The 27,737-nt window shown below is 36.6% G+C and overlaps 2 protein-coding genes across 7 annotated transcripts; one reads left to right on the top strand and one right to left on the bottom strand.

Annotated features, from left to right (window-relative positions):
• The first annotated feature begins 17 nt into the window (after positions 1-17).
• Positions 18-23,055, top strand: LOC114194238 (TLC ATP/ADP transporter). 6 transcript variants are annotated; one of them, XM_028084355.2, is made up of 13 exons: positions 28-374; positions 473-637; positions 4,243-4,341; positions 4,444-4,575; positions 4,691-4,759; positions 4,834-4,930; positions 5,007-5,109; positions 8,398-8,608; positions 16,799-16,912; positions 20,019-20,150; positions 22,278-22,358; positions 22,527-22,643; positions 22,820-23,055. In XM_028084355.2, the coding sequence occupies exons 1-13, from the start codon at positions 276-278 to the stop codon at positions 22,901-22,903; spliced, it is 1,503 nt and encodes a 500-aa protein (XP_027940156.1). In that variant the 5' UTR covers positions 28-275; the 3' UTR covers positions 22,904-23,055. The 6 variants fall into 6 exon arrangements, with proteins under 6 accessions (XP_085521471.1, XP_085521470.1, XP_085521467.1 ...); XM_085665342.1 differs by having other exon boundaries at positions 34-374; positions 473-632; XM_085665343.1 differs by having other exon boundaries at positions 34-374; positions 4,263-4,341.
• A 1,446-nt stretch (positions 23,056-24,501) lies between these two features.
• LOC114194931 (uncharacterized) lies at positions 24,502-25,236 on the bottom strand. Its single transcript, XM_028085333.1, has 3 exons — positions 25,053-25,236; positions 24,800-24,855; positions 24,502-24,720 (listed from the first exon to the last, which is right to left on the bottom strand). Exons 1-3 carry the CDS (start codon positions 25,234-25,236, stop codon positions 24,502-24,504), a joined length of 459 nt encoding a protein of 152 aa, XP_027941134.1.
• Positions 25,237-27,737: the final 2,501 nt, after the last annotated feature.

The raw sequence follows: 27,737 nt of genomic DNA, 5'->3' as shown, positions 1-27,737 counted from the left end.
ATCCTGCACCATCTCTTTCTGTATCCGAAGCGACCAAATTTTTTTAAATGCACCGCTTCCATGCTTTAATTGTAACGATTCTAAAATAGTCTTCTACGAACCCCACCCTAGCCATGTAAGAAACACTATCGAACATTTTTTAAGACTCCTCCTTCTCTCGTATTATATTTTGCCACGTGTAATCAGATTCAAGAGTTTGACGTGGGGTTTGCAACCAATGCTCGGTCTTCCTGAAATCTCCGTCCATTTGCTCCGAAATTCGAAACGCTAACGCTATGGGAAGGTCCACGTTTGAGGCCGTCGTCTCCGTTTTCGTCACGGTTCACCCGCACGAAACCTCTGCTCTGCTCCATTCCTTCTTCTGCTTCTTTTTCGTGAGTTTCTCCGCTCAGGGCAACCACTGATGATGTTTCTCTTCCCCACTTTCTTTTTCTTTTAACTGATTATTACTTTTTTGAGGCATTTCTTGCAGATTTTGAGTGCCTATTTCGTGGTTCTTCCGTTGCGGGACGATGGTGCCATCTCGTTGGGGTTATCAAATTTGCCGGGTCTATTCGTGGGGTCTCTGTTGCTCACCCTCATTGCTGCGCCCTTTTCTTCTTTCATGTTCTCTCTGCCTAACCTTTCCAAAGGCAAGGTAATTCTTTATTCTCCTTGCCCATTCTAAAGTGCGGATTTTAGTTTTGATGATTCATTTACCCGTCCTCCGCCACCCTTAATCTTAAACTAATTACTAAATGCCACTAGACTTGCAAATAGCTACACAATCATACATGCTATTGCTACACACAATGCCCGTGTTGCATCTTCATACTAAAATAAATCAGAACTCAAAGTATGATAATGATACATGTTAAAATCATACATAAATGACCAATGATAAGTTCGTAAGGTTGAGCTATTATGTCAAAACACAGCAGTCAACTAATCCATATTAGTACAACACAATCATCTACCAATGATAACTGTTCCACACGATATACTAATAAACATAGACCACAGTACACACTCTGTGAACCATTAAGCCAAATACAATCAAGAGAACTTGTTAGATGGTTCTCGTATTGGAACATCAATAAGTCATGAAGGACATTGATTGGTTGAAAAATGTGGAAGAAACTCATACTTAGGAGATTGTTGGAGTCAAGTGTGAGTTGGAGTCTCACATTTGGATAAAAATAGGCCAAAAAAGCAACATATTAAGAGAAAAAACACAAACTTATTGCCTTAAGGTTTTGTGTTAAGGATGATGTCGTGGTCTCTTATATGCAATGTTGTGAAATTAGAGGATCAGAAGGGAATCGGAAAGGGGGTGAAAAATTGAAACTCGAGGATCGTAACTCGACTCGTTAAAGTTACAAGTATATGAAAATTTATATTCATAAACATGTGTATCCTTAAAAGTAATATAAAAATATCTTATACAAAATAATATAATAAATTTTAATATTATTCAATACATAAACACAAGTAAAATAATTCATACAGAGTGGCATGCTGAACAACAAAAAGAAGAGACTCGCAAGCAAAAAAACAGTTGAAGAAGATAAGAACATAGAATGTAAGGGTCAGCGACTGCGAGGGCAACAAGCATTGGTGATTGCGAGGGTGGCAAGATTGGGGACATCGAGGTTGATAAGCGTCAAGGAGTGCGAAAGGAGTGCAAGGCTGATGAGTGTCAGGAGTGCAAGGGTGGCGAGTGCCAACGATTGTGAGGGTGGCGAGCGCCAGTGACTATGAGGGTGGCGAGCGCCAGTGACTGTGAGGGTGGTGAATGCCGCTCATTGTGAGGTCGACGAACGCCAGTGGCTGTGAGTTCGGTGAGCACCAATGACTGCTAAGGTGGCCAACATAGGGACTGTGGTGTTGATGATGGTTGTGACTCATGAAATTTATGCCTCGTGGGTCTTCTTCGATTTTGAAGGATCAACATGACCCACGATCCTTTGATCCTAGGAGCATCCCTGCATATTTGCTCCGATCTGTAGCGCTTGCAATTCAACCTCCACATCAGCTTGCTTCGTCCTCTAGATAGCAGAATTGTTTGAGTTTGCAATTTTACTTGTGAGTTTAACAACATTGCTAATATGAGTTTGTTCATGACTCATGAAGCTTGGACACACCTCTTAAATTGTGTGCCTTTTTGTCTGACACATATCGAACGCCCACACGCATACCACATTGGTAAATTGTCCAATTTAAAAAACATTTATTTTGGGTCTATAACATGATTATGACATGACTACAACACAATGTTAATTAGGACAAGTACACAAATTTTCTCTCATAAACTTGTAAATTTCTATTATGATTATAGAAACAAGGAATCAATCCTATATAATTAGGAATATTTAGATTATATATGTACTAGTGGGAATGTTTTAAGTTGTTAATTTATCTTTAAATGAATCTCAGCTAAAGTGTCTTTTTCAGTGGTGATGATCAAGGGGATGAAATGTCTTAAATGAATTATATCTTCTTTTCACTTTTTGGATTTTACATAGATGGATTAATTATTTTTGTATTTGGTAACAATATGTTTAGATCATTATATTTGACTAACCTTGTGTATAGATGATTTTGAATACATAAATCTTGATTGCCAATTTAAATAATTCATAATGATGTGTTATATTTGACTAACCTTGTCTATAGATGATTTTGAATACATAAATCTTGATTGCCAATTTTAAATAATTCATAAGGATGTAATATATAGATCAGTGTCCCTGGGGTCCTACATTTTGGAGATTACATGTGTTGTAGTATCTATGTTTATGTCGTGTTTGTCCTTTGTGTCAGTATCTGGGCTACATATATGTCCCAAATCTCCTTGGTCTATCTCCCCTTGAAAGAGCCCAACAACTCATTTCCCTATCTTCGTTATTATTATTATTATTAAAATATACTTGTCCCACTAACCACTCATTGCACTCATCAATGTTATTGAGTGCAATAGGATATATTTCATCCCTAATATTGTATTTTTGAGCAAGCTGGTGGTTATTCATTAGGTAAACCAAATCTTGCAAGTTTTTATGGGCAAGCTTGTTTCTCTTTTTCTCTATTTCGAATGAATCAATGTTATGAATAAGTATAATTTTAATCAGTTTCTTTCTACTTTCTACAAAAAGTTATTAATGAAATGAGGCATGAGCTACTTGCTCAAATATACTCCAATTGAGTTCACATCTTGATGAGCTACATGTTAAGTTTAAACTCTTGATTGTTAGATTTTCCAAGTTTGTAGCTAAGTGACCATACTTCTTCCACCATTGAGTTATAAGACAAAGAAAGTAACTTGAAATTTGAACATTATAACTTAAAGCAATTTAGAACACTTAGAATAGCTTCTATGAAAGTGTTTAAGTATCTCACCAGGAGTTGTGATCTTTCTTGATTCTTTGGCAAAGTCATAACCAAAGAGTCCACTTCCACTTTTATAAAGGGCAAACTCAATTAATTTTTTTCTTGCACATCTTTACTTGGTATTAGCTTCTTGATGCGAGCATACAACCCATTGGTAACCTTCACATCATATTTGAATTTTGGGTTGGAATAAAAGAAGTTTGTGTTCAAAGTGAATTCAATGGGCAATGAAGTTGGCTAGTCCATCTATTATCAATGATTGTAAATACATTTTTATATATACTTTCATTGTTATTGAAAATCTTTATAATTGTTTCCTTAGTCTTCATTTCTTTTCTTTTCTTTAACCATCAACAAGACAAAGTACATACACTGGATATAGCCTTTCTAATTGTTCGCTCTGTAGGTAACCTTTTATGAGAAATTGTTAATCAACTTTGTAGGCCTCAATAATGGGTTACCACAATTAAGAAACCTTTCCAACACTGAATTAAAACACACGACCCATTTATTTCGATTTGATTACATTTAATAATTTACTTTTTCCATTTAAATATTGGCCTGAAAAAGTGTTATCTGCCATTAATAATCTTGGCTTGCAAGAGCATTGTGGGTGGTATATTTTATTATGTGGCACTGTAATTGTCTCTTAAAATCACAGAATATATTGGATGTAATTAGATAAACTGGTTTTTGAATCGTTATTACAATTTCTAGTTCTACTAAACAGGATAATAGCATTACTATTATGGTGAAATGCATTCATATTTAGTTTTTCTGGGCATGGGAATTGGATTTTTATGATGATAGACTGTAATTATTATTTTATGTTTACATTAATATAATCTGTAATGGTGCTCCTTGAAATTCCAGGCTTTGTTTTTGATACACAGGTTCTTTAGTGTATCCCTCATTTTGTTCTTTATTCTATGGCACTCCTCATCAGCTGGATATTCAAAGTCCAATTTTACAGTAAGACAATAGTATAACATGAAGTTGTTTCTGCGGTCTATATTGTGTGTTAAATTCAGAATACTTGCTTTTTATTGTCTTAAATTGGGTTTATGTTGCTAGGGATCCATGCCCTTGACCCATCCCTCAAAAGAAGAAAGGAAAATTGGTGACCAAGGCAGTCTTACATCTTCATTTGGTTGGGATAACCATGGATGGTTCTATATCTCTGTTCGTATAGGATTGTTTCTTTGGGTATGGTTGATGATTTTATTTTCCATTTAGAATCTAATGTCTAATTTGATTTCATTCTGTTGTTACCTTGTTTCAGATGAAATTTTTTCTCACTAGTTTATGTTATTCTTTGTAGGTTGCTTTGCTTAATCTAATTACAATTTCTTCAACTTGGGCAAGGGTAATTGATGTGATGGACAGTGAGGTTTGTTTGGCGCTGTACCACTTTTTGTTTTTGTCTGGATTATTTAGGGTCTACTTAACATACTCTGGGTTCAGTCAGGTTCAAGATTATTCGGATTTATTGGTGCTGGTGCCACCCTTGGACAACTTTTTGGGTCATTGTTTGCCATTGGGATGGCTTTTGTTGGCCCATGTAAGTTTGCATTTTCCCTTAACAGTCTTTTCTCATATAGTTTTATTGTCATAACGTGTAACCATATGTTTTGCAGTCTTGCTTTTGTTTGCTGCATTGTTGATGGAACTTGCAGCGCAGACATCAAGAGGGATAAATTGTGGTACATCTCATGCAGAAGAAAAATTGTCTCCCATTAGGTCATTTTACGTATTCCTTTCTTTGTAGTTATACATGAGTGAAAACATATAAGTTTTGGATGGCATATACCATTATTTTAATTTTGGTGGAATGTGTTAACCTTTAAATATGGGGAGCATAAAAACTAGAAATTTGTTTTGAACCAGTCCCTTAAATCTGGTTACAGGTCTGTGAACAGTATAGTCTAATTGTATTTGTCAATCACAATATTTCTGATTTGTTCATTGTGGCATATTTTGGTGGCAATATTCTGGTGTGTTGGAGAGAACCAATGATCTGCAACAGTAGAAGACAACTTCTCCGTGTATATACTAAGTAGTTTATATCCATGCAGAAAAGGAGTTGCTGCTAGTTTTACTTCCGCATTACTAGGGGTGCTTTTTTTAATTTTCTCTGCAGATGGATTCTTTGCTGACACAGTAAATTAGTTAGCAGAATTTATATATTAAATCAGTGGGAGAAGTGGGTACATGTCCTGGCCTCCTGCCTATTTACTTTTCAATTTCTTACATGCAAATGAACAGTGTCTTTCTCTAAGGTAATTTAAGAGCCCGTGTTAATAGAACTGAATCTGAATATAGGAAAAAAACAGAGTACTATAATGGGATCCCTTAGAGATGAAGATACAAAGCAATGATTGTAAGTTGTAGCAGGGAATTTCTGTTTCACGTGTGGACAGTTAGGAGTTCTACTTTCCTTGCACATTTCTAAATCACAACCCTCTCCTATTAACTCCTACAACCCCCTTATATTTTTAATAATGTGTTACTTTATCTGATAGTTAGATAGTTACTGCTAGTAACAGCCTTGAGTCCTAATCTGTTAGGTAGGAGCAAGCACAAAAAGTTGATAATAAGAGAGGATTGGAGGATTATACTCAAAGTTAGTTAGTAGGTAGGAGCCTTTTAATAAGAAGCTTAAAGGTGAAAGGTGAGATGTTTTGGGGATTCGAGCGACTTGTAACTGGAATAATCCAGTGGAAAGGAGAGTGCTCCTTTCTGGCATCTTTTTTGCATTTGTTGAAATAAAGAAGTTTTGATTTTCTTTTCGTTGTTCTTCTCTGAAAATAGTGTTGATTCCTAACAATTTTGGTCCAACAAGCCATATCTTTGATCGCAATAATGGAGTGCTTTGGAGAAATGGGTCGTGAACAGAGGAAAGAGATTGCAAACCTGAGAACAAACATGACATTGTGAAGAATGCATATAACACATGAGAGAAATAAAGAATCTGCTTCCTGAAATCAAGGACAGAAACTGTCAAATGGAGGAGAAAACTCAGTCGATGTTGATGAGAACCACTTTGCTCTTGTGTAAAAGGGTTGGAGTTGCCTACTTTCATCCACAAAGATGATGGCAAGGGTAGAAATAGTTTTTGAAGTACAAAATGTCAAAATGTCAGAAAAATTATGCCTAGCCTTTATTAGCACCGAAGGAAACTTAAATATTTCCTTCGACTATAGGTTGCTTATTCAGAAAAGGGAATATCCTTCTCCTTAAGAAAATATGTACTTGATCTCCTTAAAGAAACAAATAAGCTAAGGTGTCGAAATTGAAGAGTTTATATTGAACGAAATCATAGAACTAGAGATTGGTAGGAAAACATTTATTTATCACACATGACCCAAACATGGCTTATGTAGTTACTATGCCAAGCCAGTTAATGCATGATTTTAGAGAAAGAGACATGTAAGCAGTTGAAATTTTTTCTTGGTATTTGAATTCAAGACAGGAAAGGGGCCACTTTTCAGGAAAGAAGATACTTGACTTTTAAGGTATATACTAATACAGACTATGTAAGTTTCCTTACTGACTGAAAGTCTACCTTTGGGTACGGTATATCTTAGGCAGAAAGTACGGGGTCTTGGAGAAGCAAAATATATGGCAGGATATCGCATTCAAGTGCATAAGTTGAATTTCAAGCTCCTTCTGAAAGTGCATGTGAATGACTTTGGATGAAGATCATACTAGATGACTTTAAAATAACGGATGACATCCATGTGCAATTGTACTATGATAACAAGTCAGTCATGAGCATTGCTCATAATACAATATAGTATGATAGGACCAAATATATTGAAATGAACAAATACTTCATCAAAGATAATCTTGACAAAGGTCTAGTGGTTACAACCTATGTTCTTATAGGACTCCAGTTAGCATACATCATCACTAAGGGACACCTTAAGATTTCTAGATCCTGTTGGTAAGTTGAGAATGATCAATATTCATTTATTAACTTGGGGGAGAGTGTTCTAAATATGAGATAATTAGTCTGAAAATATCCTACTATCTCTATAGTAATTGAGAAAAAATATCCTTAGAATCTTCACATTCATTTCATCATATTTTTTTTTTTTTTTAAGATAAAGTGATTATCACAAATAGATGAGTTTAGAATATAATTAGCATGATTGTAATTAATACTATATTTCTCTATTCTCTCATTATTCAAGTACTCTCTAAATATAGTGTCAACACTTCTATTATGGAGCTTAACCCTAAACTTTTCAGAATCAATAAGACAAATTATATAGTTTTCTCTCAACAATTTCGAAATCTATGAAGTTAATATAAACTTTTGAGTATTTAGACTGTATTCTCCCTTTTTCTGAGCAGTTGCATAAATAACTTCGTAACTACTGCAGTAGCAGTTTTCTCTTTTACTCTGTTTACCTTTGCATCTCGTCTTTGTATTGTGGTGTAAAATCTTTTAATTCTTGGTACCAATTGTATCAAATGCACAGGTCTATCAAGAGGAGAGTGATAACCTATGTAATAAGAAGAATCAAAACTAGCGACTGTTACTCTAAGAAACCTGTTAGTTTATTGACCCTGTCAGAGGATACACATAAGTGAAAGGAGAGTAGCTTCGCACGTTTTTGTAATGGACGATTGGTAGAGTTTCTGGATGTCTTGAATATCCAAATCATTCATCCTTCCTATTCTACCCAAATCTGGTGCTATACCCATATGGTGACTGGTCCGAAATTAGGGACTCTCAATAAGATTTTTCTGTTCTTTGTCCAATTTCGGAATCCACTGTATCATTTTCCTCTCTCTATACCTAAAGTCCCATGATTTCACCATTTTTAGTTTTTAAAAAATAAAAAATATTTTAATTATGAAGAACAGATGTCAAAAACAAACACACTCAGCTGATAAATGAGGGAATCACGTACATCTCATTAAACTTTTGTTTTTGAGTTAAATGCGTAATTTTATGTGTATTTAATGGATGGCATCAGTTGGGATACAATCATACTTATTTATTTATCTTGAATATAGAAAATCTGATTCCAATCATGAAAACAAGACTGATGAGATTCAAAAGACTGAACATACTCCAAGAGGTTCTCCAAAGTCATCTACTTCAGCGAAGCTTCCAATTTGGCCCATATTTGAAGGACTATGGCTTATATTGTCATCAACCTACCTGCTACATGTATCATTGTTCATCTGGTTGAGTGCAGTTGTCTCTTCATTCTTCTATTTTCAGGTTAGGTAATCTTCTGTCCTGCTATAAAATCTTTAGTTTTCATCATTTTGTATTCCAAGTTTGCCTGAATGATTAGAACTTGTAGGGTCATGTATCAATGAGTAATGCGATCGATACACTACTATAGATTGAAATTTATTGAAGATCCGAATTATGTTGAGTACCACTTATTTATTCAGTTTCACTCATAATCATTTAGTTTCTAACCAATTTTAACCTATGGTAGTGTTCGAGAGTTGTTGTTGCTAACACTCCTCTTGTATGTGAACAAAACTCTATTGTATACCAAAATTCTACTGACATTTCCTTTTCGTCAAATTTTCTGAAAGACATATCAAGGTAAACCCAAATCTAAGAAGTGGTGCTAATGAAATGGGAGGACTAAAACATGAAAATTTTTTATTGGAGGACCCAAAGAAATAGTGCCCTTAATTTGGAGGATTAAAAACATATTTAAACCTTTAATGAACTTTTAAAAAACAATGTTACTCAATCAGTGTTATTAAATTTTTGCCATGGCGGCGCCATGGTTGAAACCGGTAACAGTTTCCCAGCCTTCCACCACAACAAGGTGGAGGCAAATCGGTTTTTTCGTGGCGGCCGTTCTTGGCATGGCGGGTGGCGTTGGCACAACGGTTGTGGGGAAAAATTCGGACCCAAAAGCAAAAACCATGATCGTGAACAGAAGAGAAGAATTTGGAGAATGGCAGTAGAAGAATGGCAGCGACGCATTGTGGGAGGGAGGAAGAAGATAACTTGAAACCCTAAATTATCCTTTCTTCTAGTGTTTAACAAATTGGGCTTGGCCCATTAAAATACAAACCTCTGCAGATTTCTTACCATTCACTCTCATTCTTTTACCCTATTTTATTATTTCACCTAAGTTAATGTAGCCACAGCAATAAAATTTCTTTATCCTAAATTTTTTTTACTTTTCTTTGACCCAAAAGTGCAAAGCACATTATTCCTTCACCATGGTACTGCAGTTACTACCGCCAGCCACCACTGCTAGCTACTATCACCGTCGGCCACCGTCAGTTCCCACTGCCGGTCGCCACAGCCGTCGGCGGCCGTCAGTTCCCACCGTCGGTCGCCACAGCCGTCGGCGGCCACTGCCAAGTCTTTTTTTTTTTTCATTTTTTTTCTTTTTCTCTACTTTCACTATAATTATTTTACAAATAATATACCTATTTTCCAGCAATGGCCGATGATGAGGAGTTCCTGGACATAATATCTTTACTTTTTCTTTAAAGATTTTGTGGTGGTATTATATTTTTTTTACCACAATATTTCTGTCATAACCCGTTATGGTTTCCGATATAACTTTGTAAAGGTTTTTTGAGTTGCTGATATTTTCTGATATTCGATATCAATAACACTGCACTCAATAGCTCTTACAAATTTGTTATTCCTTAGCGGTTATAGATTTTAGGAAATTAGGATAATTGATCCTTGATTATTAGGCAAGATTTTATTGTATTTGATTATGTAAATTAATATAAATACTTACTATGTGGTCTACATTAGACACAACATTCAAATAACTCTTTCTTATATGGTATTAGTAGTTTTAGTTTTTTTTTCGATCCCTTTATTTCCCTCCTGGGTGAACAGTAACCACCACCGACAGAAGACCCGTTCACTCTCTGGTGAACAGTACCCATGGCCATTGCATGTCCTTTCCCTTTGTCACTGTACACTCTTTTCCTTCAGTGACTATGCTACTAGAACTGCCCTCCTCCGACAACAACCTAGCTTTGTTCGCTGCTCCATTCTGCCACCTCACACATGACTTCTTGGCATGTGTGTTTCACACACTCATAAGATATTGTCGTTTTTCCCTTTCTTTCACCACTACCCACTTGATGGTGTGCTTGCCTCCTTTCTCACATCCAAGCACCTTGTTTTAGTTTATTTCACATTGTTTTCAACGACTCCCACTCAAATACCGCTTATGGAAAGACTTTTATTCTTGTGCTCTGATTCCATGTGACAAATTGATCGGAACAAGCAACCATAGTTCTGGGGCTGCTGCTGTCCAGTTTGGTGCTAGGGTCAAGGTTGTACTTGAGACTGAGACTTTAAAATAGGAGTAGTGGACAACAGTACCACTCTCTTCCTCTTCTATTTATAGTGAAGCAAGCACGTACATATGAAAAGATATGAAAAGACTACTCTAAGATACTAGGCATGATTACATGCAATAGTAGATATGGCAGTAGGTAGTTTCCCACACTCAACACCCTACACATAGGGTTAATGATACAATAGGTATAGGTAATAATTCTAACACTCCCCCTCAAGCTGGAGCATACAAATTGTATGAACCAAGCTTGGAACAAATGAACTCAATCCGAGGTCCCCTTAATGACTTGGTCAACACATCTGCAAGTTGGTCATTTGACCCAACGAACTCAGTACAAATTTCCTTGGTCATCAATTTTTCTCGGACAAAGTGGCAGTCAATTTCTATGTGTTTAGTTCTCTCATGAAACACTGGATTTGATGCAATGTGGAGAGCAGCCTGGTTGTCACAATACATCTTCATGGTCTGAATTTCACAGAAGTTAAGCTCTCGAAGAAATTGCTTTACCCATATGAGTTCACACGTGAGAGACGCCATTGCCCGATATTCAGCTTCAGCGGTGGATCGAGCCACTACATTTTGCTTCTTACTTTTCCAAGAGATAACATTTCCTCCAAGGAGGACACAATATCCCGTAGTAGAGCGTCTGTCAATAGGAGAGCCTGCCCAATCAGCATCACAGTACCCAGAGATTTGAACATTGCCTTTATCTTCATATAGCAAACCTTGTCCTGGAGCCTTCTTGAGGTACCTTAAAATACGGATGATGGCATTCCAATGTCCAAGACATGGAGTCTGCATAAACTGGCTAACAATTCCAACTGCGAAAGATAGATCAGGCCTCGTAATAGTGAGATAAATTAACTTTCCAACGAGCCTCCTATATCTCTCTGGATCGGAGAATAATTCGCCTTCTACTGTTGTTAACTTCTGATTCGGGTCCATAGGACTCTCTACTGGTCTGCAGTCAATCATACCTGTTTCTTGTAATATATCAAGAGCATATTTCCTTTGAGAGATTACAACTCCATCTTTTGACTGAGCTACTTCAATGCCCAAGAAGTATTTGAGGCTTCCGAGATCCTTGGTTTGAAAATGTTTACACAGGTGCTCCTTCAGTTGAGATATTCCAGTAGTATCATTTCCTGTAATAACAATATCATCAACATATACTATTAGGTAGACACATTTCCCAGGAGAGGTATGTTTGTAAAAGACTGAGTGATCTGCCTCACTGCGTCTTAACCCAAATTTCTGAACAATGGAGCTGAATTTTCCAAACCAAGCTCGTGGTGATTGTTTGAGGCCATATAAAGATCGATGCAATTTGCATACCATACCAGACTCCCCCTGAGCAACAAACCCAGGAGGTTGCTCCATGTAAACTTCCTCCTCAAGATCACCATGAAGGAAGGCATTTTTGATATCCAATTGATGAAGAGGCCAGTGACGAATTGCTGCCATTGCAAAGAAGAGGCGAATAGTAGTCATCTTGGCCACGGGAGAGAAGGTGTCACAATAGTCAAGGCCATAAACCTGAGTGTACCCTTTTGCAACCAATCGGGCTTTGAGTCGATCAACCTGACCATCAGGGCCAACTTTAATTGCATACACCCATCGACAACCAACAACCTTCTTACTCAAAGGGAGGGGCACGAGCTCCCAAGTATGATTGCTTTCAAGAGCCTGCATCTCTGCAATCATGGCTTGTCGCCATCCAGGATGATCAAGTGCTTCATTCACATTTTTGGGAATAACAACAGAAGACACTGAGGATAAAAGTGAACAATAGGAAGGCGATAATCGGTGATAGCTAAGAAAATTATAAATGGGATGTGGATTTCGAGAGGAACGAGTACCTTTTCTGAGAGCAATGGGCCAACCTGAATCACCTTCATCAGGAGTCGTGGGATCAAGAGACGAGGGAGAAGAATCTGAAGTAGGGGATTCACCATGTTCTTGAACAACTGGACTATTCGTCGGCTTTTTCTTCATTTCATCTAGAGAGTCGACTTCCAAGAACATTCGAAGTTCTTCCACAGCAGCTTGAGCGTCATTCATGAATGACATCATATCATGGTTAGTCATTTTCATAGATGCCAACTTGTTCGCCGAATCATAGAGGCGTTGAATATCATTTGCATAGATATTCTGAGTTCGCTTCCAAAACGAGTGGCAAGTTTTGAAGGCCCGTAGGGACATCAAAAGTCGTGGTTCCACCGATTGCCACAATAGAGCACATAGTTGGAAATCCGCTTGTTTCCACTGTTCAGCTTTTTCAGACGGTACGTGGCTGCCATCTTTCTCAAGGTGTTCGTGGTGTCCTTGACCGAGAAACCACATCTCGACGGCAGCGGACCAAGATAAGTAATTTTGGCCATTTAGTTTCTCGGACGTAATGCAGGGGCTTCCAGAGAATGAAATAGCACTCCCAGTTCCTCCAGTGGCCATGATAAAGAGAAAGGATCTCGGAAACAGTAAAACAGTGACGAAAACAGTGAAACAGTGACAATTTTCGACTTCGAAAGGGACGATTTCCACAAGAGGTGCTACTGAACTTCACCGGAACAGAGATTTGATGGTCAAAACGGATAGAGGAGGCTCCGGCGACGGCGACGGAGGTGGCGCGACGACGAACTGGCGACGGGAAGGCGGCGCGTGAGCGGCACGCGCCTGCCTGCAGCGAACAGAGAAGACGCGCGTGGAGGCGCGTGGCGACGGCGCTGCCTGCGACACTGGCGGGGTTGGCTGTCGCGCGGAGAGGCGGTTCAGATCCGGTGGTTTCCGGACGGAACTGCGTCGGTGGACGGCGGCGGACGGCGGCGGACGGTGGCGGACAGCGCCGGAGGACGCAGACAGTGGCGAGAAGTTGTTTGACAGTGTTGGGTAGTTCAGAAACGAGGTTAACCGAACTTAGACAGCCGCGGACAGCGGCGGTGACTAACGGCGATCAACCGCGGACAGCGGTGACGGACCAGCTGAGACAGAAACCAGAGCGGGATCGACCCGCTCTGATACCAACTTGAGACTGAGACTTTAAAATAGGAGTAGTGGACAACAGTACCACTCTCTTCCTCTTCTATTTATAGTGAAGCAAGCACGTACATATGAAAAGATATGAAAAGACTACTCTAAGATACTAGGCATGATTACATGCAATAGTAGATATGGCAGTAGGTAGTTTCCCACACTCAACACCCTACACATAGGGTTAATGATACAATAGGTATAGGTAATAATTCTAACAGTTGTAAAAACCACTTCACCAAACAAGCTAAAGATATTCGTAGCTCTAATCAAACTCGATGGAAGCAAATTGATGCCTCTTTGTGTAGCATTTTCTTGTTCTCCATTGATGGGAAATTATAGCCCCACTATCAAGATTTTACTACCTATTATGACGTCTGAAACAAAGCCCAGAGACTTTATTCCAATGATGTTCGTCATCTTTACAACTGTTAGATATTGTTTAGATATTGTTTGATATTATTAAGATATTGTTAGATATTGTTAATCACAATATCAAACAATATCTTCTATTTACTCTATTTATTTTTAGTTACTCTTTTTAATTGTACATCTCTCTATTATAAATAGATTACTCTATGTGTGGTTTATACACAAGGGAGATTAATCTCAAATCCTATTCTCTTATTTCTCAACAACAACATTGTCTACAACCTTAATTTTTTGTAAAGCTTGAATATTTGTAACAAGCTTGGTGCACATGACAGATATGCAGACTCGAGGAGGAGTGTTAGAATGTAATTAGCCATTAGCTATTATAGATTTGTTAATCATTTGATGTTACAAGTTCTAGGAAAATAGCATTTAATTCCCAATTATTAAGAAAGAGTTTATTGTATTTGATTATGTAAATTAGTATAAATACATACCGTGTGGTCTGCATTAGGTACAAAACATTCAAAAAACTCTTTCTTTTAAAATCCATGTGACAAAAGGTTGAGTAGACCACTGTTTTCAGCATCATCAATGTCACTAGCTCCATCTAACTCCGTAAACTAAAAAATGCACTTCTCAAAATTTAAGGACTAAAAAATGAAAAGTTTTAATTGGAGGACCAAACTCAATAGTGCCTCCAATTTGAAGGACTCAACATATCTAAGTCCCAAAAAAATTTCTTTGGAGAAAGTGGTTCTATTGATCAAACACAATTTTCAGGATGTTCTAGATATCAAGTCAAACTATAAGAGAAAAGAAGCACTACGCTGAAATCATGTCTTTGGAACAACACATGTGATTTGTTTAGTATTTAGAAAAATAAATCAATATAGTAAATATAGGAGATTTCACATGCTCTAATGATAAAAATATAATCCTAGAATAAAACAGGAATTGAGTTTAAGCCTAAATTATCCTCACAAAACCGACTTATAAAGAGAGGTTTGTTTTCACAAAACCTATAATTTGACCTTATCTCTAGTCGACATAGAATCTTCAACACACCTCACACATCGAGAACTGGACATCAGAAGCTTAGGACTAAATATTTGTGGGTAGTTTGGCAGCGGCTCAATAGCTGGTCGCACGATAGGCTCAACTTGCTGGATAGACTCTGATACCATCTTAGTAAATGGGTTTATGCTTAACTTAATCTCCCAAAACTCACTTGTAAGGTAAGATTTTCCCCTACTTATATACTGCAATTTGATATTATTTCTTGTCAATGTGAGATTTTTAACCATTATAAAGAAATGATCTTGATATCTGTAATTATCAATATATGCTCCTTCTGTATGTAGTTATAATAGTTTCCAAAGGTTGATCTATGAGATTTCCCATTAAGGGTGATTGGTGCACTCTCCAATAATTGAGCACTTCATAATAGGAAAAGCTACACGTTTTCTTGATCTTGACAGTTGCATATCATCAATAGGTTGTTTCATTTTGTCCATGCTACCTTGAGTGTCTACCTTTTCCATGCTAATATCCATTATTTACATCACTCCTCAAGTTGGTAAATGGATATCAATCAATTTTCTACAAGATTTTGAAATCTGCCTTGAGAAACTTTAATAGGATTTTTCACATAGACAGATGCTTCTCTAGGTTAGAATAATTTCTCCAGGAAACATATAGTACCCAAATGTAGATTTTTTACCAATAAGAGAACTTACGGAGTCTATATCATTATATATTTTCAGGGTCAAAGTGTCTTCTTCCTTGGAAACAAGTTTTCCCTAGTCTCTCATTTCAACTTGAGCTCCCAACCTTTTCTTTAGAGCTAATTTTTCTATTTTATCATTTATTGCAATAATCATATGATCCAATAGACTAGTAGTATAGTGAGTTTACCTGTAATGAAGCGTTTTATGAAGAAAGTAGGATCTCCTGAGCTTTGCTTGTATCCTAAGAAAACCCTTGATTTTTAAATCTCCCAAACCATGCTATTGGAGATTGCTTAAGATCAGTAAAGGTTTTTGTTAAGAATCCTAGCTTATTCCTTCCACTATGAGTTTCAAATCCTGGGGGAATCTCCAGGTACACTTCTTCTAAAGTTCCATGAAGACATTCTTTACATCCAACTAGAGCAAGTCCCATTCAAAATTAGTTTCTAGAGAAAGGTTTGTTAAAAAGAAAAGAACCCTCGGGAGACAATGCGTGCACCAGGCCAACCTGGTTTTGAAGAAGGCTCTATATTCGATGTTAAACTATAGGAAAGAGAGACACTGAACTGAAATTGTGTGTTTCTGAGAGAACATGGATTCTTTATTTTTGTCCAGAGAGAAAAATCAATACAATTAGTAGAGGAGATTTGGTATCCTCTAATAATAAAGATATGATATGGAAATAAATAAAATTGTTTCTAATAATACATATATAATTTATATATTCTTGATTGTGCATGATTTGCTACTTATTTTTTATAATAACAAACAACCCCTCTAGTTTATTGCAAGCAAGCTATTAATGAAATACATGTGTAACCCATACAAACAATTTAATTAATACTATTTGAGCATTACGTATTTTTGATGATTAATTTCTGAAGCTATATTTATTTCTGCTTGATTTAAGTTGGATTTTCAAGCACCGATTGGTCTGTAAATATTTCCTCTGAAGCTTGGAGTCTGTTATTGCAGAAAGTGAGTGTGATTGCTACCACAGTTAGCAGCTCTGTAGGAAGAAGAAAGTTGTTTGCCCAGATAAATAGCTTTATTGCTGTTTTTATTCTTGGTGGACAGCTGACCTTGACGGTAAGCTCTTCCTGCAATAACTTTTTCCTCATGGTATATATTCATCTTTCTTTCACAGTTGAGTTTAAACTTTTTCTAATAATAAAATTTGACAATGCTAGTAGACTAAATACAGATTTCCAAGTTTGCATTTCTAAAATTACCCTCAGCATAGCACAAGCACCCATCTTTTTACATAGGTAATTCTTAGAGCTCAAGCTAGATTCTGATTTTGTGATGAAATGATAAGGTCTCACATTGAAGCGATTCTTGAAAATATTTTTCTAACAGTAAGTTAACAAGTAAGAAGCATAATTCAATATTCTGCGTTAGTACTTGATCTAGCAACTATGGTCTGCATTTTTCTTTTCCATGAGGTAGTGTTGACCTTTCACCACCAGAAGATCCAGCTCAGATATTACAAATTGCTGTCGGGGAAGAACCTTGCAAACGTCAAAATTCAAACCATTATACAATGACTATCATTGGTAAACAATAAATTATAGAACTATTGATGAAAGTTACATGTAGTCTGGTTCACGAGGTAATTAAGGCCAATCTGAATGGTTTAATTTTAAGTTTCGAAGCTGTAAAAAACCTAAATGAGGTTTTAGATTTAGTTTTCTTTTTGGAAGTTATAAGAAGTTGCCGTTGATTTAATAATTTTCTTTTAAAAAATTGTTGCCAATAGCATTTATTTCACAATATTGTTTTTTCTGTTAACATAAGAGCTAGATGCATATTACAAAAAAAAAAATAGCTAGTAGATAACCCCTTTTGGAAAGAAAATGCATACTGTTACAATAATTATGGAATGTCCCCGCTTGTAAAGTAGACATGAGGAACATTTTTGTGGTTGACTCTTGGTATCTCTATGCCGTTTCCTAAGATTGTTTTTATGGACAAATGAGTTCATCCCAAGAATGCAAAGAACACCCATGCTCAAGTGTGCGTTCAGATTCTTGATTTGGCTCAAGAATATTGAAAGGCTTAGGAATCTCTTTGCGATTGCAGGGGAGTATTCTATATCCATTGATCAAGCCAGTACACATGAGCAGTATTGATGTTTTTGTTTCGATCTTCTACCCTGAAATGGTAGCGCGCTGAACATTCCTTTGCACTGCCAACCTTCCTACTTGAGTCATGATCCTGAAATTCACACGTGTGGAAGAAATCTAGTTTTGCATTTTAAATATCAGGTTAATTTACTGCTGAACCGTATGTTGCAGACCCATTTAGGGACATAAAACCGATTCAAGAGTGATGTCAGAAATAATCACAAAACCTTTACCAACCACTTTAGAAGTGGTTCTATCTACAATAAAATTATTGTGGCAATGGGTGTCTTTTCTAAATACATGAATATCTTCAGCCATGTGATATGAGGTTCCAAAATCAACAATCCAAGAGCTTATTTTCTGGTGGATGACATGAAAACCAACAAAATGATTATCTTTTTGAGCTAGTGTAGTAGTGGAAGTGTGTACCGGTATTTGAAGACCCTTTTTAAGCAATTTTTCGAAAACAACTGCATCGCTGCTGAATAGATTGGATTCAGCTGCATTTTATTATCTGTTTTTAGCAATAGTTGTATGAGCATGATATCCTTGTAAAGTGGTTTTCCACGAAGTATCTGTCAGAAAAACTGTTTCTGGTATTATTCATAGAGGAGCAATTTCTCTTAAATAGAATACAAAGACATAATAAGTGGAAATCCTAATTTGTGATGGATATAGTCTTAGTCTTTAACGACAATTCAGGATCAATGATCCTCTACTATAAATATAAAAGATACTGTCAGCCCAGTAAACCTCCTAATTATCCTCTTAAGTATGGAATGCAATTAAATCTTCTAATTATGTAATTAAAACTGTACATGGAAATATTAACTGGACTGCAGCATAAATCATGGGATTCTTTCGCCCCCCCTCAAGTTGGTGAGTGGATGTCATTTGTTAAGATAGATCATTAGATATCTTATCTCTTTCATATTTTCTGTTTTTATGGTTATTATTTTTCATGTGTATTTTGGGCTTAATCCATATTTTCTTTATTATAAATACAACCCTTAAGGCACAACTAGCCGGGACAAGCAAAACCGTGGTGTTGCTGATCCAAATGATGGCAATGGTGGCAACACGATGGGGAGACCAGATTGGGTGGTGGTAGCACAATGGTCGCGAAAAACAATGGCTAAAAATAACATCAGAACTAAAAAAACCAATTTCCAGAGAAAAAAAGTAAATTTAGCACTATTGAATAGTAGGTTCACTCGGGTGTCAAAGGATTAAGCCTACTTCTAGATACCATGTTAAAATAAAAGAGAGGCATAGGCTGAATCCTAAATGTGTATAGAATACATGGGGTTATACATTTATAACGGTTATAATCGTGCAGCGGAATGATTTTTTAAAGAATAAAAACAAAGAGGGGGTGAATTGGTTTATTAGTAAAATTAATACTTTAAAAAATTTTCCCAAAATTTTATTGTTTAAATTAAAGTCTCATTTCCTTTAAACGCAAGTGCAGATAATTTAAAGAGTATAGGGAAGAATATCAACACAAATATTTATACCGGTTCGGATCAAAAGACGCTACATATAGTTGTTAATCTTTTAAACAAAGAGATTAACTCAATCATTTAGAAATAATCACTATACAATCAGATTAAGAGAGTAAAGGTTTAGAAAATTCCTCTCTTGAAGACACAAGATATGAAAAAACACTTCCTTTGAATCACATAGAGGATGACCAACTTTCCTAGCAACAGCAGCAACATCCAATCTCCCAAGATCCCACTTAGGAAAAGTTATCGCTCTACCCTCACTAGGCTTTTCAAAGCAATTTTTAAGAATGCTCAGAGAAACGCTTTGTAGTCACAACACTTGAACTCTGATTCTTAAAAGGGCGATTTCGCAAGAGGAAAAGAGTTTGATTTAAGAGATTCAAAATCTAGGTCAAGAAGCTGAGAAGACAAATTCAAAACTAACAGGGATAATCGATTATCAGTGCGTATTTCTTGAAGAGATAATATTTACAGTGAAAAAAGTTCAGTCATGATTTTTATTCTTTCTTGTTAGTATTAATGATTCATATTACTAACGTTAACTATGTATTGCTTGTACAGGGACGCATTCTTACTGTTGCTGGGGTGACTATAGCTATATGTGCAACACCGTTTGTTGGCTTCGTAAATTTAGTTACGCTGGCTGTCTGGCCAAATTGGGTGGTGGTTGCCATTTGTGAGACATTAAGAAAGGTTATTCTCTACAACTTAACAAATATTGGTTCCTTTTTTAACAGAATTCAACAATGTTGAAACAAAATTTAGAGTGCATGATTGTCAATCAAGGACACCGTGTGTGATAATCATGGTACATTGCATATTACCTCCATTCGTATTTGCTTGGAGGAGCATATATATTTAGGTGTATTATTGTCACTTAAGAAAATAACTGCCCAGAGACATTCCCATTAGTAATGCATATGATTAACTGCAGATGTTTTAACTGAATCAGAGTTCCTTTACTATGTTTCTCTTTTAACAATCCTGGTGCATGGGACCTGGGTGTTTTCTAAAGGTCCGTTATTATGCAAAATGGTAGGTTCCTATTTTTAGTCAAAGGAAAAGAAGGCTATAGCATTACTATACAAGTTGCAAACCTAACTAGATTGGTTCAACAACTTGTATCAATCCTATGCAACCTTCTTAGATTTATGAATAACGAGAAAAAGAAATATAAAAGTTATGGGGTTGAACCAAATTGACTAAAAATCTAAAATGTGGAAACTCACACCTCTACCAACAAAAGTCAGAAATTAATGCAAGAGGCAAAACCATCCCACAAGATAAAACAGAAGTTATCAAACAATAAGCTGTTAAATCATCAGGCACACCTATTTTCCTCCCTGAAAATACCGGAAAATCTGAATTTGTATACTCTTAAATTAACTCTAAAGTTTGTGCCATCTATTGCTTAAATTCCAAGGAACTAAATTGTTGTCACTGAAAGATTTCACGGTAAACATAGACTAGTTCAATCCAGAGAGTTCTCCAACCCTTTTTGAATAGTAGTCTCAATACCCGTGAGCTGTGCTTCAATGGCTGATTATATTTGTAAAGGTTTGCAAAACAGCCCATAAAATCTGATATAAAATTCCTAAAGGTACCACTACATGCTAATTTATTTCCATGCTTAGCGTAAGCTCTGTCTGTATTACATTCGATCCCTGTTTCAGGAGGAGTTCAATCTACTTGGATAATTTTATCAGCTTTCCTAGGCTTGCAAGAAACTGAAAATGCCTTGATAATTTTGAACTCATCTGCTAGAGTGCATGTTACTTGTTGCCAAAGAGCCAGAGAGATTCACATAGGTGTTGTTTTTCATATGCTGATGTGAATATGCTTCCTCTCAAACTAAAATTTATTCCGCTATGCCCAATTTCTACAATAATGTGTAATAGCGGAAAACATTATTGCCAGCACCAGTTTGCCACAATTTCCATTAGGCTGTATAATTCCCATAATGCTGGTAGTGTCCAGTCTTTGGTTAGTTATTTTTATAAGCCTGGTCCCCAACCTAGCTGCAGAGGGACATCCTAAAATAAGTGATTAGCAGTTTCAGTGGTATCATAGCAACGAGGAGAAAATGATATCACATTAAGTCCAAGTTTCCTAGATAGGTCATTCTTACGTAACATCATGCAAAAGTCTCTGAAGAGTAAAGGTTTGGAAGGAGTAATATCTTTGTTCCAGATTCTGTTTCCCTATGGCACAATCGGTTTAGTCTAGTGAATATGTAGATAACATCCTTGATAGATAAATCACCATTTTTAGTAAACTTCCATCTAATAGTATCGTGCTTATCAATCAACCATAGGAATAATAGCATGCCTGATTTGATGTTGAATGTCTTGTGGCATGAAGGAAGGTATTTGCCATGATTTGTTTAGAAGATCAAATTCGAGTCCTTTGCTTTAAGCTGACTGTTTATGTTCCTGTGGATATTCGACATCTTGGCAACAGAGTCAGGAGCCCTGTCTCAGTCCAGAAATTAGTTAATCTGCCATGTGCCAGACAGTGCTTTCCTTGACCGGGTGGATAAAAGGTAGGGTCCCGTAATTAAATAAAGTAATTATTTAGGAATTTGTGTTTCTGTATTTCTTACATTCATTATAGAAGTATTGAGTTTGTTGTGTAGTTAAAACAGGTTTTTCAGCATATGCAGTTCTTACCTTTCTCTCAACATTATACGCCATACTCATTCATCCTTTGGAGAAATTCATGACCGTGACCTGCTACTCACAATATAAAATAGTAAACTGTCGGTGAAATTAACTGCTGCACACTTTTTTGGATTCATGATCATGTGTGACAACATTGCAGGTTGTTACATATGTTGTGACAAGGCCAGGAAGAGAACTTTTATTTACCGTTGTTTCAGAGGATGAGAAGTATAAAGCCAAAGTACGACAATCTTCTGTTTCCTTCCTTCCTTATTTTCTGCTATTTCAATTTAGAGAGCCAATTTCTTCACTGCTGTAACATTATTATACATCCTATATATATTTCTTGGACATTTCTAGATGGTGCATAAAATGAACTCACATGTCAATGGCCAAATTTGTGCCGCAGGTATGCATAGATGTCCTGGTTCAAAGACTTGGAGATGCTGCAGCAGCTGGAATGTACAAAGTGCTTTTTGGTACTCTCAACGGGAACCCATCAACAGTTTCCCTTTATGGCCTGCCTGTATGTTTAAACCTGTCATACTCACCATATATTCCTTTCCAGTTTTTAAGAATCCTAAAAATAAAAATAGAAAAAATATACCGATTATCTCAATTAGTTCTCAATACTCGTACATGTTTTTCCTTTCTTTTGTTTTTTATCTGGGCAAGACTAACGTGTATTTTCCCATTCTGTAGGTTTGTTTGTTCTGGATAGTCTCAGCATACTCTTTGGGTCGTCGGCAAGTGCAACTTTCCAAGCACCAGATCTCATCCACTTAATAGAATTTGTGATTAAATGTACAATATATTAGTTATTAATATTATATGGGATACCACGTATAGTGGACACAGTCGAGCCTTAAGATAGTAAAAGCTAACAAGGTTGTGCTTTCCAAAATTTCCAATCAATTCCTTTGGTGTTGGTAATTTAATTTGGGTATCTATGCTCTGTTTTTAAGGAGTCGGAAAATTAAAAGCATTACACTTAAAAAAATTACAAATCCCTTCAATCTGAATAATTTTTTTTTATTGGAAAATCAATTTATTAAAATGAAAGAACATTTCTTAATAAAAGTTTTGTAACAGCAATCTTTTAGGATAATTTAAAATAAATATTGTTATTCGAAAGCAGCGTGTTTTCTTTAGTTGGAGATATTCTTAATGCTGACTTTATACTTTTAGGGATTGATTCTTGAGTCGTTGAAGATGAGAAAGATCTATTTATTTTTTGACGAATATGTAATATCATATAATATGAGTACAAAGGTGAATAAGAGAATTTGGTGAGTACTTTTTTATACTGAAATATCCAAAAGATATTTAAATAAATAAAATTTATGACTGATCCCTGAATATTTGTTATTCATTCAATTATAACCATATATATGTACCTGAGTTATGTGGGATAATCTAATTTGCTATAATTTTAAATTATTATGCTATATATGTATTGTTGTATATCTTGGATAGAAGTAGGTACATAAGCTCTCAAGTTCAAAATCCATATAGTAGAATGATTTAGTGGATGAACGTGTTTCATTGTTTAACTAAGTAGTTAATTCTGTTATATTTTCACAACCGTCTTTTAAGTTGATGCTTTGCGATCTTTCATGAAGGCCAGGTCACTATCCTCACCAAAAGATCCTTGATCATGTTGCACAAGGAACCCAACAAATGGAGTTTCCCATCTAATGCTGGCGTTTGGGAGATGAACGCGATATACGACAATGACATTCCATTTGGTCTTTCTGTTAGAATAATGGAAATGATTGTTGTGAGCATCAAAGTTTACGTAATCCTACCTTCGATTCGTAAGTCACTTATGAGCTCAATCTTGTCCATCTCTAAAAAAGTGATGATTATGAAGAATGGAAGGATCATGTTGATCTGTTCAAACTTCAGATGACGCTCAAGGTGCCAATGCAAGAACCACATGCATGCTATCAAGGATCAAAGTCATGCTTTGGGCAAACTCTTTGCATATGGCTCTGTGCATCCAAGCATCACTGAGAAGACATGGTTCTTTCTCCATGTACAAAACAAAAGGAGAAGGCACAAGTTGATGAAGATGAAGAAGTCCCTCACCTCACGCCTTGTACAAGAACTCCCTGTAACGTAGGCTTTTAGACAGAGAGGAAAAGAAAGTCTCGTATATTTCACACAAAAGGAAACGGCATAATGGCAGTTTATATACAAGGAAAAGACAAAGTAGTAGATACACTTAAAGTGGAAAAAACTGTATCGTTTTAATTTTGTTTAATTCCTAACATGTCCCCCTTGAGCCAAAATTCGGAAAACACCAATCAAGTCTCTCACATTTCTGAACCTCTCAGTTTTGAGTGCCTTGGTAAACAATTCACCAACTGTACCTCAGATTTTCAATAGTCAACATCAAGTTTTCCATTGTTGACTTGTTCATATAAGAAGTGAAACTTGGTCTCAATATGTTTGCTTCTTCCATGAGAAGTTGGGTGTTTAGCCAAGTCTATTGCAGACTTGTTGTCCACAAGAAGCTTTGGTTGTTGAACCAATTCTGCCTTTAACTCCTTCAACAACATTCTGAGCCAAGCAGCTTGTGATGCTACTATATGTTTAGCCTAACAAGAAGACAATGCCACAACATGTTCTTTCGTAGAGTTCTAGGACATAAGTGCTCCTCCATAGTAGAACACATACCCAACGGTTCTTATCCTCCTTATCTCCACACCAATCAACTCCAGTCCTCCTTCTGACTTTTTCTCAGGAAACATAATGTCATAATCACAAGCGCCATGTATGTATAAGAGTATCCTTTTGGAAGCATTCATGTTAGACAACTTTGGTTCTTGCATGAATCTACTTATTAGACCAACTCCATAGTCTAGTGCTGCATAAGTACCTCAAAATCCCTACAATTCTTCTAAACTAGTGTGATCTACTTGTTCCTTACCTGGTTCCTTTCCCAACTTCAAACTAGTCTCAATTGATGTAGCGGTAGAGTTACAATTCTGCATTCCAAATTTGGACAATAAGGCTCTTGCATACTTAGTTTGGTGCATGATGGTGCCAAATTTCGTGTGTTGAAATTCAATACAAAGAACGTAGTTGAGCTCTCCTACAACAACAAGAGCCATGTCTAGGAGAATATAAGAGGAATGGGCCTTAAATGCGCATGCAAGGCTTAAGATGAACTTCACATGAGCCAAGGAAGATGTGAAGACCTAGCCTAGGACTCTTTGCCTGTAAATACTAGATTAGAATTTTATTTTGGGCTTTGTATTTTGGGCCCAGTAGAATAGGGTTTTCTTTGGGCCATGTATTGGGCCTTAGAAGAAATTGGGCTTTAGAAGTAATTTTGGAGCAAAATGGGGAATTGGGCCAAATGGGCCAAGAGTAGTGTGTCTACTCTGGAAAAGCCTAGAAGCTTCTCAAACTTGCTCTCCAAGGATGAGAGTTAGCTTCCCATGGCAAGACAAGTGTGACTTGCTTAGGTGGCAAGTCACACCTCCCACATGCTCCTTTTTGGCTCCAAAATTCAACTTTCTAGACTCATTTTTCCCTTCACTTTTTGGAGACTCCTTGGTCTCATTTTAGCCTATAAATCGAAGGCTTTGGACATGTATTTTTCAGCTTGAAATTGAGTAATGAACTGCTGCCCAAATTTGTGCACAAATCTCTTTTAAGCTCACCTTAGAGTAAACTCTTCTCTAGTTTACTCTAGTCTTCTTCCTTAGGAGTTGGCCTCACCTCTCTTAAGAATCCTTTCACCTACACCAAACCAAACACCGTAAGCTCCTTTCCTTCATGCTTTCGCGTCCAACACCATCCATGGACTTTCCATTCTTCATGCAAGCTTCAATGGAGACAAGAAGAAACTATCACCACTCATCTCGAACTCACTAAGCATTTGAGATTTAAATTCGCTAATCAAATCTGTGTTGCTTCCATTAACTAGCATATCATCAACGTAAAGGCGTACAAGGAGTTTTTCTTCCTTCATCTCACGGTTCCAACACTTTACATATACACCTTGTTCAAATACACATCTTTCAAAACTAATTTTCTGCAAGAACATGTCAATCATGTGATTCCAAGCTCTTGGAGCTTGCTTGTGTCTATACAAGGCTTTGTTTAGCTTGTACACTTTGTTTTCTTATCCTTTGACTTCAAAACCCTGTGGCTGCACTACATAGATTTCCTCTTCGAGAATACCATTTAAGAAGGTAGATTTGACATCTAGTTGTGTAAAGACCAACTTTTGTAGGTTGTAACAATCACTATGATTCGCATTATCTCCATTCTGGCCACTAGAGCATATATATCTCTATAATCTAGTCCAACTTTTTGCAAGAAACCCTTTACTACAAGCCTTGCCTTGTACCACACAACCTCTCCTTTAGGATTTACCTTCACCTTGTACACCCACTTTAATGTTGTAAGTCTCCTATTTTGAGGTAATTCAACAAGTGTCCAAGTCTGATTCCTCTCTACAAAATAAATTTCCTCCTTCATAGTTGTCAGCCACTTCTCACTTTGTATAGCATCACTAAACTCAATAAATTTTGATTCAGCCATCAATGTAGAGTGCACAAAGTTTCCTTCATATGTGACTGCAAAGACATTGAGTACTTCATAGTCTTTGAAGCGTGCAAGTGGCTAAGTGACTCGATATGATTTCCTTGTTGGTTGATTAGATTCATGCAGATTTGTGACACTTTCAACTCATGGAGATTCATCATTTAATGATATCGTGGATGTCACCCTGTTCACTTTCTTCACCAACAAATTTCCACTCCTAGCAAGATTTTTCATCAACCACAACATCTCTATTGATTGATACCCTTCTAGTTACATGATCAAACATGACCCCCTAATGGAATGGTAACCAATCTTAAACAAAGGTAGCCATTTGTTATCCAATTTTCCTCTCACCTTGTCTAACACATGTTGAAAGCATAAGGATCCGAAAATTCTCATGTTTGTAACATCTGGCTTATGTCCAATCCAAGCTTCTTTAGGCATCACACCTACTAGCCTCATGGTAGGTGATTTATTCAAGACATAGGCAGCTACTGACACAACTTCTCCCCCGAAAAAAGGAGGCTCATTTTTGCTTTTAAGCATGCATCATACCATATTGAGAAAAGTTTTATTTCTCCTCTCTGCAATACCATTGTGTTGTGATGTGTATGGAGGGGTTCTCTCATGTATTATGCCTGAATCTTCACAATATCTCCTAAACTCAACTGAACTATACTCCCTTCCTCTATTAGTTCTTAACACTGTCATATGTTGGCCACACTAGTTTTTAGTCATAGACTTAAGCCGTAGGAATACACTAAATTCTTCATTTTTCCTCTTCAAACAGTAGGACCACATATTTCTAGTCATATCATCTGTGATGGTAGTAAATGATCTACTACCTCCTGGTGTCTTCATCTACAAAGGCCCACAAATATTTGAATGCACAACCTTTAATTTCTTGGTTGTTTTCAAAGGTAAAGACTTGCAAAATTTGTTCCTAGTTTGCTTGCATTACACACACTCTTTACAAATCACCTTTGGAATTAGTACTTGCGGCATTCCAACAACCATCTTCTTCTAGCTTAACTCACTCAAATTTCTAAAGTTTAGA

Source organism: Vigna unguiculata, chromosome 8 (genome assembly GCF_037176805.1).
Source record: "Vigna unguiculata cultivar grain cowpea cultivar isolate G323 ecotype 2 chromosome 8, ASM3717680v1, whole genome shotgun sequence".
NCBI lineage: Eukaryota > Viridiplantae > Streptophyta > Magnoliopsida > Fabales > Fabaceae > Vigna > Vigna unguiculata.
The sequence above is the reverse complement of the archived record's forward strand: the minus strand, read 5'-3'. Positions and strand labels throughout refer to the sequence as shown.

Excerpts from the sequence above, each read along its gene's own strand:
- LOC114194238 (XM_028084355.2), top strand. The coding sequence starts at position 276 with ATGGGAAGGTCCACGTTTGAGGCCGTCGTCTCCGTTTTCGTCACGGTT. Across the intron at positions 4,342-4,443 it reads ATTCAAAGTCCAATTTTACA|GGATCCATGCCCTTGACCCA; the intron begins GTAAGACAATAG and ends TTATGTTGCTAG. Across the intron at positions 5,110-8,397 it reads GAAAAATTGTCTCCCATTAG|AAAATCTGATTCCAATCATG; the intron begins GTCATTTTACGT and ends TCTTGAATATAG.
- LOC114194931 (XM_028085333.1), bottom strand. The coding sequence starts at position 25,236 with ATGGCTCTTGTTGTTGTAGGAGAGCTCAACTACGTTCTTTGTATTGAA. Across the intron at positions 24,856-25,052 it reads GAAGTTGGGAAAGGAACCAG|TCAGAAGGAGGACTGGAGTT; the intron begins GTAAGGAACAAG and ends CCTGAGAAAAAG. Across the intron at positions 24,721-24,799 it reads AGGAGGATAAGAACCGTTGG|GCTAAACATATAGTAGCATC; the intron begins GTATGTGTTCTA and ends TCTTCTTGTTAG.